This window comes from Dreissena polymorpha, chromosome 3 (genome assembly GCF_020536995.1).
Source record: "Dreissena polymorpha isolate Duluth1 chromosome 3, UMN_Dpol_1.0, whole genome shotgun sequence".
NCBI lineage: Eukaryota > Metazoa > Mollusca > Bivalvia > Myida > Dreissenidae > Dreissena > Dreissena polymorpha.
This window is the reverse complement of record NC_068357.1, coordinates 83,097,599-83,110,294: the sequence shown is the minus strand read 5'-3', so window position 1 is coordinate 83,110,294 and position 12,696 is coordinate 83,097,599. Positions and strand designations below refer to the sequence as shown.

Below are 12,696 nucleotides of genomic sequence, written 5' to 3'. Positions count from 1 at the left end.
GACTAAATAAAACAGAATTGAACTTTCCTTGCACATTATTTCATTATTAATAATATAATTTATTAGCAAATGTAATAAAAACTTATTGATATAAGAAACACAAAACACAATTACCCGTTTTTATTAAATGAATTTGTGGAATTTAAGGAAAAATTAATAACTTTATGAATTAAAAAAAGGTAAATTTAAAGCAATTTATTAATAATAATTAAAACAGTGATAAACTATATAAAAATGTTTTTGTATGATAATGTACTAATCTCATCTTATGAATGACAATCCCCCTTCAAAGATGTCACCTAATCTCATCAATGATGATTAATGGGCCTGTATATTGCACCATAAGTACCCCTTTATACAATAGCTGTTATCTTGTTATATACACTTGCTAATCCAATTAACGCTTGTATATTGCACCATAAGTGCCTGATATATTGTTCAATGGTAGGTGTGTGTTGTTACTTAATATTAGTGAAAACATAACTTTCCTATTATTTGCCTGGTTCTGAAAATATTTTCATCGTTGAGTTTCCTTTAATTTTTAAAGAATATTTTTGAGAGGTAACACCTGAGTACTACAAATCAATATAAAATGTTCATACTAGCTGTATTGGGACATTATAATTTAAATGTTACAAAACAATTTTATTTACTTGTCTCAAAATAAATATCCTAATATGATATTTATTTAGTCAAAATAATTTGTGTTTCAGTTAAAACTTGGATATAGTTATTATTCTTCATTAAAAATCACAACTATTCCACTTTAAATGACCATCAAAGAACATCAAAGCTGTTTTTTTACTCAATTTTTCAAAGATCTCAATAAATGAAAGAAAAATTTCAGGTACTTATAAAAACAATTCTAATTAGATCTATTTAATTGGTAAAATTTGTTTGAGGCTTCCCTAAAAACAACCATAATAAATCATTTCACTGATCTATTGATATATCTATTTGATAGGCAGAATGACAAACAGAACTAGTGTGGTTTCTAGGGTCATAAATCTGGTCCCTAAGCCTTAATTGGTAATAATATGCATGCAGTGTTATGTCTCTGAAAGTGACAATGAAGCAAATCTGACCTTAGGCTATTTCATTTCACTCACACAAAAGGAGATAACTTGCTATTAATTTAATAGTTACTTCTAACTTGTCTCCTTTCTGTATTAAGAGGGTTTTCATATTTTAAAGTTCAATTGGTCTTCAAATGAATAAGCAATCAAAGTTCTTGATTTTGCCAACAAATAATGTTTACCAATTGTGGGTCTACTCTACTTTCTTTTAATAATTATTTCTAATTATGTTTTTATTTTTATTTTTATATCAATGGAAAATGAAATATTTTTTCACTATTTTGTTTAAAAAGTACTTAAAGAAATTCAGGCAAGAATACATGACAAGTAAGGGTTGTGTCAAGAAGGTGCCATTTAAGGCCCTATTATCAGTTTTGGATGCCCTAACCTGTATAGGTGAGAAGACTGTGAGAAGACTGGGGAGGTGGGGCATGAGGAACAACTAATACACAGTAATTGACAGGTTCGTGTTGAATCAAGCACAGAATTTTCTGAGCATTCATGATTCATTAGAATTGAAAAAAAAATCAATCAACCAGAAAAATCCAGTTGACCAACTTTGACTTATTTACATGAACAGGTATAAAATAGTGGGTATTAATAGCTTAAGACATTATTGGCAACATGTCTGTTTAATTTATATTATCAATATTGTTAATTAAGCATGGAATATTAATCAAAATTGGGGGTAAAGTTCAATCGACCAGTATTGACAAATTTGGGAGTATTGACCGGGGCGGTTTTAACCAGTAAAAACCGTCGGTTAAAACCGGGGGCGGTCGATTGGTGCCAACCCTGGGTGTACTAAAGGAATACTAGAGGAATACATGGGATATTCTCAAAATCTTACACATGTTGTTTTTAATATAATTAAATAGGATCAATTGATGATTTAATTCAGTTTGTGTAAACTTGGGCTGGGTTGTGGAACTATAGTTATTTGTTGTTATACAATTAAATAGGGTACTATGTAACTGTCAAAAAAACATATGCATTCACACGCATATAATCCAATTATTGGATGTCACTGATATTTTCAATTTTACTAGTAGGTAATTAAGACTAATTCAAACAGAATTGGACTTTCCTCGCAAAGTATTTAATTATTAATAATATAATACTATAATTAGCTAATGTAATCAAAACATATTGATATTTTAATAATTTAACTCAATGATATTAATATTATTAAAATTTTCCCCAAAAAACTAGGGCAGGAAGATAGGAAGGATTTTGTTTGGAAAATCAACAGTGTTGTCAGTGTAAAATATTTGCAAAGCTTCTTCTGAGTTTGAACTTTAGTTTTACATTTTGTGACCTGCAACATATTGTATGCTACTTTATTTCACTATGGTAAGTCATTAAAGTGTTATTTATTTTTCAACTATATAATGTGCTAATCTCATATAATGAATTACTACCCCATTTAAAAATGACACCTAATCAAAATTCATTAATACAATAGTTATAATTGTTTTATTGTAATTTGTAACATACTATTCCACTAAAAATGACCATCATAGAACATCAATGCTGTGCTTTTACTAAATTTTCAATGATTTCAATTATTTAAAAAAATAAATCTATCAGGCACTTATAAAAAAATATATAATAAGGGTGTCAAAATTTAACAAACTGAACAAGTCAATTTGAACTTCTCTTGCAATGCAAATGGAGCCACTTGAAATATCAAATTGTTCCCATACTAGTCGGCAATATAGCTATGACATTGTGTCTTTTCAAAACATGCATCAGACACACCTTCTGAAACTTTTTAAGCGGTTTTGAAAACGCTATTTCATTGCAAACTTTCGTCAATAAAGGATACATGTTGTTATACAACCGAAAGTGAAAGTTCTGTTTAAAAAAATGAATAAAGAGCGAAATTGTTGAATACTAACGAAAATTATAATTGATACTAACATAAGACCGTAAGACTGAACAAAATAATACTTAACTTTTAAATCATAACATGAATGTTTACTTATAAAGAAAATTCTTCATTCATCCGCGGACTTCTTTGTGTCGTAGTCATAAATGCCTCCAAATGGAGGTGCGTGATGCGTCTAAGTATAGAGGTGACAATAACGCAGTGACGTCACCATCTATGTATAGAATGATATATCAAGTATCGCTTCGTGTGTCTAGTATCGCCCTTGATGAAAGAAGTGCGAGATTATAGATGCACTATCCGGATTCCATACTTATGTGGCTTTTAAATCGTCTCGTTTAGAAAATGCATTTCCAATATATTGTGTGTTTGGCATAAAACAATGTAAAGGGGATCTCAACAAATATTTATTGTTCCTTTATGATAACGTTGCTGTAGTATATACCAGTTGCCTAAAATTGTTGAAATCAATAGTGCATTATATTATATTGTTTACTTTATATGTACCCGCTAACCCCAAATGTTTTAAAGGGAGAAGTAGGATGTTGTTTTGTTTCAGCTTCATCTCCGACATATTTTCTTTAATCTGTGCATATATTTATTTAACTGTGTGCAGTGTATCAACTGTATGTGTACATAATATATAAGATTTCAAAACAAGTAGAAACTTCAGCTGAGTTAGGAAAAAGAAACTTGTTATAGAACGTGGTCCTTTATTTATGGCAAGCAACGAAGTGCCAAATAGTATGGCAAATACATGTACTATATATGACACGTCCATATCCACCGACACACTCAACGAATAAAGCAACAGCTGTCTATTTCAAATATCTTTGTTGTAATCCTTTAATGAAAGCTGCAAAATCAGCAAAACTTTAATAGATGACCATAATTTTATATATTTATGGAATTTGATTATTCAATTTTTATTGGTGGTCTGTTTACATATATACTTATTTACAGTAAATTAACTAACTCACTTGCTGAAACACCAGTACTATCATACAGTTTGCAGTTTCTTAAACAATACATACAGAAGGCAAAAAAACATGTGGACAAGTAATCATACAGTGTTTACAAAGTCGATTATACAAAAAAAGAATACATTTTATAACAATAATACATGCATGCATTATTAAATATTGGAGTATTAAATTAATAACTATCGATAATATATATGTAATTTTATATTTCTTATAACCATACGTTGTAACGAAGCTAATTAATTACATCAATATATAACAAGGGCTGTTTGTAAAACATGCATGCCCCCCATATGGGACGTCAGTTGTAGTGGCAGCCATTGTGTGATTACGTTTTTTGTCACTGTGACATTGACCTTTGACCTAGTGACCTGAAAATCAATAGGGGTCATCTGCCAGTTATGATCAATGTACCTATGAAGTTTCATGATCCTAGGCGTAAGCATTCTTGAGTTATCATCCGGAAACCATTTTACTGTTTCGAGTCTCTGTGACCTTGACCTTTGACCTAGTGACCTGAAAATCAAGGGTCATCTGCCAGTCATGATCAATGTACCTATGAAGTTTCATGATCCTAGGCGTAAGTATTGTTGAGTTATCATCCGGAAACCATTTTATTATTTCGAGTCACTGTGACCTCGACGTTTGATCTAGTGACCTGAAAAGCAATAGGGGTCATCTGCCAGTCATGATCAATGTACCTATGAAGTTTCATGAACCTAGGTGTAAGCGTTCTTGAGTTATCCGAAAACCATCTGGTGGGGACGGAGACCCCACCACACCAGTACATAATATAATCTGCAAATGTGGTCCTAAACTGCATCCAAGAACGAGTCACTGTGACCTTGACCTTTGACCTAGTGACCTCAAAATCAATAGGGGTAATCTGCCAGTCATGATGAATGTACCCATGAAGTTTCATGATCCTAGGCGTAAGCGTTCTTGAGATATCATCCGGAAACCATCTGGTGAACGGACATACGGGCATACGGACCGACATGAGCAAAACAATATACCCCCTCTTTTTCGAAGGGGGGGCATACAAATACTGTATTTTACGTATATAAGGTTTTCATATGGCCATTGTAATAATATTACTACTTAATTTTGTTCTAACCCAAGTAACAAAATTCGTTCACGAGTAACAAGCTCATGATTTTAGCAGTTTATACAGCAGTTGGTAATTGTTGTTTGGGAGTAATGGAACAATGCGTGATAGTAGTGGAACTGTTTTCGTATATTTTGCTACCTAACAGCTGTAATAAAATAATGCCAATTATGGTTCATGCTTGTAACAATGACAAAAGGATTGGCCATTGCTTGCTACCTATTCGACACGAAAATATACTCAGCCTTAAGGCTCTGACCACAGTACACTGTTTAATTCAATGTTTAATTGGGTATTAACTAACAAGCATTTCAAAACTTTTATACAGACCACCTACGAAATCAAAAATGTAGATGGTTCGAACGTCGTCGTATATGATGTAAACAAGCACAGCAGTTATTATGAGTAAATATAACATACTTACTGACATTTAATGCATTACAATTCGTAAAATACAGCCATATTGTCGCAAAAGACATTTAGGAACAGACCATCTACATTCATTTATGGCAATTGATAAATGACATTCAAATACAGTTTTGACAGTACATTTCAAACGGCAATTTAAGTCAAACATAGCCTGTTATTAGGTAACACGATGCATAACTATCTCTTACTAAAATGATTTGTACATGTAAGAACATACTTTGTGCAACAAAAAAAAACCTTTTATTTACAAATATGAGTAATTTGATAATGTGATATATACGTAATAATTTAAAAGTGCAGAGCATTATAAATGCAACTAAAGTTACAACCAGTACAAAAATCCCCAGTATAAATTACAACAATTATAATGGAACTATGTGTTTGATAGGTGTGTTAAATTGACTTATTAAGGGGAATTATTCATAGTTCGATATTTTAAAAATGTAATTACATGCATCTATTTACAAATATAAAACATTATTAATGGTTTAAATATTTATAGTAGTAAGGACATAAGTTAAGTAAAAAGTTCGCATACCACGAGGTTTCCAACACGGGACAACTGGAAGCAAAATTCACCAAGCTTACCATTGCATCACACAAGTTTTGTTTTTTTTCAAAATAAGTTTTTTTTCAAACGCTATGTTGGTAATACATATATTTGCAAGAAAAAATCGATTAAAATTGTAATTTTGCCAAACTGTGGACAAAAGTCCCTTTTAACAAATTAAGATAAGCATTCAACTTCAAGCGTAACTGAAATAAGCAAATTTCATATTGATGTTAATTTATTTAAACATTGAACACTAAAACACAATTTTAACATACTTAAATTTAAATTGGATTAAACTTTTATACAATAATACATGTAAAGTTGCTCTCGATAGACGTTTGTAATTGGACAAATTAAAACTTTAACTTGTAATTTACACTTTTATATTTACATGAACTCATCATCATTTGCTAGGAAATAAGCCGCAATCATTTGTTTAAGTTCCATCGCTACCGTCGGTTCTTCTTCGTCTTTGCAGGTTAGATATCGTTCAACAGTATTTCTTAGCCGATCCTCAGAGTCCGATTCCTGCGCATCAACTTGCTCAAGAACATTCTTAGCACCTTTTTCGCCACCGATGTTGTTAATGAAATCCCGTCCGACCGGGAAAAGGGATCCGACCGCCAAAAGGTCACCAAGCCGTTGACTTGCCTCTCCACTACCATGACTAACAGCTCCGTCGTTGGTAACAAAATTATTAAACAGTTTAGTTAGAGGTGCCTGTTTTAGTTTGGGTTTTGACAAATCGCGTTGACCTACACATTTATTTGATGTTTTGCCTAAAACCGAAATACGGTGTCCGCTTTTGTCAGCCTTCTTGGCGCTCGCTCTTTGTTTTTGTTCCTCAAACAATGTATCTGCAACACGTAGTACAATCTCCTTCACAATCGAATCACCGGATGGGTCACAACTGGCGTCGTTAAATGCTCTTGCCATATCTATAAATGAGTCGTCAAGACGGTTTAAGCATTCTCTCCTTCCACCATCTCGTTGTAGTGATAAAATACGCCTCGCCGCCTCGTGATCAAGCAAAACCTCACGTTTGTGTTCCCTCTCTACGTCAAAGAAATCCTGCACTTTTTCAAACGGACCTGCCTGTATCTCATAGATGCACGCTCCGGCTATTTCTAAGTCCAGATCGGCAACCCCGTCAAATAGATTACTTTCTGTGAAATAATGTCGCAATTTCTTAGCCTTAATACAACCAAGAAGGAACCTGAGGACGATCTGAACGGCGTCCAAAATACTATGCTCTGATGTTTCATTCCAGCATAGTTCGTTGGCATATATTTCACATGTCCAAAATATTGAAGTTTTCATGTAGTACGATTTGATGGGATTAAATCGACCGATCGAGTCAAACGTTTTCTTGAAAATTCCTTTAAGATAGGCTTTCATGAGGATGTACACCCTTTTAGCAGTTGGAGGCAGGTTTTGGTTCAACATGATTTCGGCCAGATTAAACGACAAACAGAAATCCTTTTCTTTTGATGGGTTAAAAGGTGCATCGCGAGCAATAATGAAGAACTCGCATTTGTTGTCTATGTCGTTGACAACATTCCTTGGAGGCCATTTTGCACTTTGAACTCGTCTGCAGAATTCCTCAATGCATGACAACTTACCATCTATTCGCAGTGCTGGAACGAAATCTTTTCCAGCAATATCATCGTAGGTGGCTTTGACTTTACCAATAAATTCGTTATCATGCTCATCTGACACATCTTGAAATATAGTTTCCATTTCTGAATTGCAAGCTCCTTCTGATTGGATAACCCCAGAATTTCGCCGCAATGCCTCGTCGATCATGGTGGCCAGGAAAACATTCCGTCCATGATGTTCGCCTCTCGTTGAAGGCGTCTTTGAAAATGAAGCCATTTTCTGCACGCGCTTGAATAATTTGGCATCTTTGTCTTTCATCTTTACACTATTTTGCCGTCGTTTAAGCTTTGCTTCCACTTCTTCTTGCCTTATCTTTTCAGCATTAGGACCCATACGCAAAGAATCTGTGTCTTCTATTTTCACTTGACGGAATTCAGTGAATGCTATTCCTACCCTGGAAGGCATACCTATACAGGTATGGATCAAATATCGCCCAGGTACAAACTGAAGCGGGGCAGTGACAATGGTGCAAAGAGCCCGTATCATAGTGAACAGCATCGGATGGATTGTGCGCAGCATGTCCGCGGACAGATGCGTGTCATCCACGAGTCTTCCACAATAGCGCATGTCCAGACCCTTACCCCGGATCCACAGGTACAGTGGTGTATTGAGACGATACTCGATGTTAGCGACAGGAACTTCTAGTCTACCGGATACCAGAAGAAAGTCCGCGTCACCGCGATCGCTCGGTAATCGAAGCTTAAAAACATTAGAAAAGACCAGTCAGCACTTGTTTCAGAGTACAAACAGTACAATAATCTATTCGACGCCTTTTGTTTAACGTTTCACTTGCAAACATTCAATTGATCTGTCTTTTCGATGCCATTTTATTCGCATGTTGGGAAAGAGTGGGTTGTCTTATTCAAACGCATGAGCCGGTGAGCGGGCCTATTGAAGGAACTTTAAATTTATTATTGTTAACATCGGAGCCAAAAAGCTCCAGTATAAAACAAGAATAAAAGTAAAGAAATAAGAGCTGTCTCCATCCGAAGACATATGCCCCCGAAAAACATTTTTTTTCGAAACCTAAACGCAGATTTCGAAATCTAAGCGCGGAACCTAAGTTCAAGGTCAAAGTCAAAGGGGTCAAAAATTTTGTGCGTATGGAAAGGCCTTGTCCATAAACACATGCATACCAAATATGAAGGATACATCTGAAGCGACATAGAAGTTACGAGCATTTTTTGAAACTTAAACGGAAAAGTGTGACGGAAGGACAGATGGACAGACAGACGGACAGTGCGATCACTATATGCCCTTCTTCGGGGTATAAAAAGTTATCCACACCTGGGCTAGAACAAATTACCCCTGGAGTTAAGGTCTAGCGCCTTAACCACTCGGTCATCCGAGCTGTTATAGTTTATTGTGTATTTTATACTTTTTATAAGCAATCCAGGAAGTGTCCCAAAATATAACGATGAGAACAGAACTCCCCAAATTATTCAATCGTTTCGCGTTTGTATAACGCTTTCTAATTTACCGATTCTTTTCAATACTTAAAAGATAAATTTAATGGATATTTTTGAGCTTGGAAAATGATCAGTGTTATTTTTTCCTCGCAAATAAAATAACAACAACAACAAATTGCAAATCCGAAACATTTTGTTTCAATTTTGTCAATTTACCAATCCGTGAACAGATCCCTTTCAGTTTGTCTGGATCACAGCTGTATCAAGAATGTATGGATTTCTGAACATGGCAGAAGTGACAAACACATCAAAACAGTGTATTGTGCAATCAGCAGGTTCCTGCTTGCAAGCTCAATGCAATTAAAGTTCAAGAGCCAATATATATATCAAATTTATTCCAAACACTTTGCAATGGGCATATAATTTTGGACAATTAATATATTTTGCAAAGATTGGCTGAAATGTCATACAATGAGTGTTGGGCATAGGACTTGGTACCTTAGTCACAGGTTAAGGTCAGTAATAAAAATCTAACGTTAACACGTCTTTTAGAATGTCTTAGCCAGAGAAGAAAGACAGCGTGCAGTGCAAGAACCTGTTCCCAACGATCAATATTACTGTTCAATGCAACACATCTATTTTATGACATGGGTTATTTCCCAAATAACTTGACATATTTTCCGGCAGGCGTTGTCGCGCCTAAAAACAGCTGTCAATGTTGAAGATCCATGACATAATTAATAAGCAAAGCCCAAATTAAACCAACCAACGATTAAAGGAATTTTCCAATCTATCAAAGCTCAATTTTAAGAAAGCGATGCTTGGATACTTTTTCCAACCTAAAGATCACGAGGGGCTTTATTAACGGACATATATGTGTAAATTTGTCATTTCTATTTATAAATTTTTTATAGCACATTTATAGCTTTATTGCATCTTACAAACGATTAATAAGTAGTAAATAAAATGCATATAAAACATAAAATAAATTACATTTTGTAAGCAGGTATAAACATACATTTAGATTTTCGCCCGTACTTCCAACGAGATAGACACGTTCCTTGCCGAGCACCTCGAGGCCTGCGTTGATGTACCTGACGTAGGCCGCCCTGCGTCTGTCATTGGTGTGCTGCTTGGCACGATCGAAAAGACGCGCTAAAAGCGTGTTGCTGTATGTTGGATCAGTCATTGCGTCGAATCATTAAATCTATAGAAAAAACACACATACAACACAATAACTTCCAAATGTTTTACTTGAGTAAAACAAGCCCAATGACATTAATGGCGAAGATACCATGTGGGAACTTTGCTGCACAGTACCACGATTTTATTAATTCAATTTCGTTTCAATTTTACAATACCAAACATTTATTAAAGGACTGTAAAATCGATTTGCGTGTAGCTTTAAAAAAACAACAAACACAATGCAGTGCTAACCATCAGCTAGCTTCATGTGAATAGTCAACGCCAATAACCATTCAAAGAATTCAAACAAGAAAACCATTGATGCGAAGCCTTACATGGGCACATTAAAAAGTTGAAACTGCGACACCGATGAAACAATATCAGGCGTGATCGAATCTACAAAATAAATTATTCAATCACAGTTATTAATTACTTTTGCAACTAGTTTTCATTAACTCTAATATAAGAAAGTTAACTGGAAATATAATCATGCTATGTTTTTTTTTTAAATGTAAGATTGATATTAAAGAACAACGTTTGTTTTTGAATTTAAGCATGAATATTAAACCATGCCCATGAAAAAAGCAATCAAAATTTAGCCCTTTTTTTATAATTCATGATGATGGGCCATCTACAAAGGCTCTTAAGAGCTCACCAGCGTTCACGGATATCAATTGATGAAGATTTGACGAGGTGATCTAGTTTTTACCACACTTAACCCAGTTCAAACATGGCCTTTGTTTTGTAATGATGGCCACGTTTCACCAAGACTTAATCATAAATGTGACACTTTAATGATTTTTTTCAGATCTGACCTGATGACATTGTATGTAGATGCATCTGACTTAGTTTCAAAACTTGGCCTAGATATTTTTTAAGATCAACACTATGACCAAGTTTCAATCTTAAGTCATAGATAATACCGCTTGAGTGTTTAGATATTTTAGTGGACGCAAATAACCGATTTTCGAAGTGTACCTAATTAGTATTTCCAAAATTAAAACTTTAACCAAGTTCCATAAAGATAGAGTCATACATGTGGCCTCTAGAGTGGAAAGAATCTTTTCTCAGATTTGACCTTGTGACTTTTTCAACGCACGAAAATCAAATTTGAACTCGAACTAGATTAAGTTCTAATTTCACAGGAAGTGAATTTCTATTTGTCAAGAAACACATTTTGATAAAGTTTCATCAAGATTTATTTATAAATGTCATAAATAGGTTGACGTGGTGACAGTTTTGAAAAGCATGTAACCCACATTCAAACTTGACTTAGATAATGTTAAGATTCACATTCTAATCAAGTTTAAAAAAGATTGAATGCAAAATGTGTCCTTAGTGATATTATGGGCATTTTTCACTCTTGAATTGAGCTGAAAAGAATTTACAGGTCAAAAGAGTTAGTTAAAATGAGGTAACTGACCAATTATCCGCAACTCATCTTGCTAACAGTTGTTTATAAATATATATATTATATTCGATATTTTACATGACTCACCCAGTCCTCTTAGCCGAGCGGAACTGTATTTTTATTAGGATCGGAGTCAGTGTTCATGTGTCGTATAAACAAATCTGCACTAAAACTAAATTTAGATTCAAATCTTACATCGAATCATTTCTGTCGTCAGTTGTCAAAACGAAAGTACGGTTGATATTGAAATGCATTATTTTTCTTTTTTCCGGGATATTGTTTTAGTATGTTGATGCTGCATTAACAAAAATAAGTGTATATGAAGTGAAAACACCAAAAATAAACAACGGTTGCGGTAGACACCTATAAACATAGCATATACTGTTATATGCCCATAATATCACTACTAACATTACTATTCAAAATCAACGAAAATTTCGTACAATTGTTTGTTAAATAAACTTAACCAATTAAAACTCAGTGTTCCTTATGGCAATTGTCGAAATTTCAACGCCAGATATGGTCTGATAAAATAGATGTTTGTAGATACAAAATGCTCGTTTTTATTATTGTTTTTCATATCAATTCATACGACACATGAACACTTACACGGTCTTCGTGTGTCGTATGAATAGACATATTCGTGGGAATTAATTGTGGCCACAAATAAATAAAAACGAGCAACTTGTATCTACAAAAATCTATGTAATCATACCACATCTAGCACTGAAATTTTGGCTATTGCTATAAGGAACACTGATTGTTAAGGTGTTAACTTTGTTTTACGAAATACTTAACGAAATTGTCGTTGATTTTGAGCGTTATAGTGACTTTAAGATTTGTATTCAGACTGACATTATTCGAAGGACGCACGACGAAGCATGCAGGACAAAGAGTAACCGCACTAGCTTAGATGAACTAAAAAAGTAAATAGTGACACTAATATATGATTCGATCACCTACTTGTAGGAAGAATTGACCATTTAGTCTGT

The 12,696-nt window shown here is 34.1% G+C and overlaps 1 protein-coding gene across 1 annotated transcript; it reads right to left on the bottom strand.

Moving 5' to 3' along the window:
* Nucleotides 1-3,201: 3,201 nt before the first annotated feature.
* Nucleotides 3,202-11,993, bottom strand: LOC127875022 (uncharacterized). Its single transcript, XM_052419751.1, has 3 exons — nucleotides 11,792-11,993; nucleotides 10,127-10,315; nucleotides 3,202-8,398 (listed from the first exon to the last, which is right to left on the bottom strand). Exons 2-3 carry the CDS (start codon nucleotides 10,295-10,297, stop codon nucleotides 6,428-6,430), a joined length of 2,142 nt encoding a protein of 713 aa, XP_052275711.1. The 5' UTR covers nucleotides 10,298-10,315; nucleotides 11,792-11,993; the 3' UTR covers nucleotides 3,202-6,427.
* Nucleotides 11,994-12,696: the final 703 nt, after the last annotated feature.

Excerpts from the sequence above, each read along its gene's own strand:
- LOC127875022 (XM_052419751.1), bottom strand. The coding sequence starts at position 10,297 with ATGACTGATCCAACATACAGCAACACGCTTTTAGCGCGTCTTTTCGAT. Across the intron at positions 8,399-10,126 it reads GTACGGGCGAAAATCTAAAT|CTTCGATTACCGAGCGATCG; the intron begins GTATGTTTATAC and ends AATGTTTTTAAG.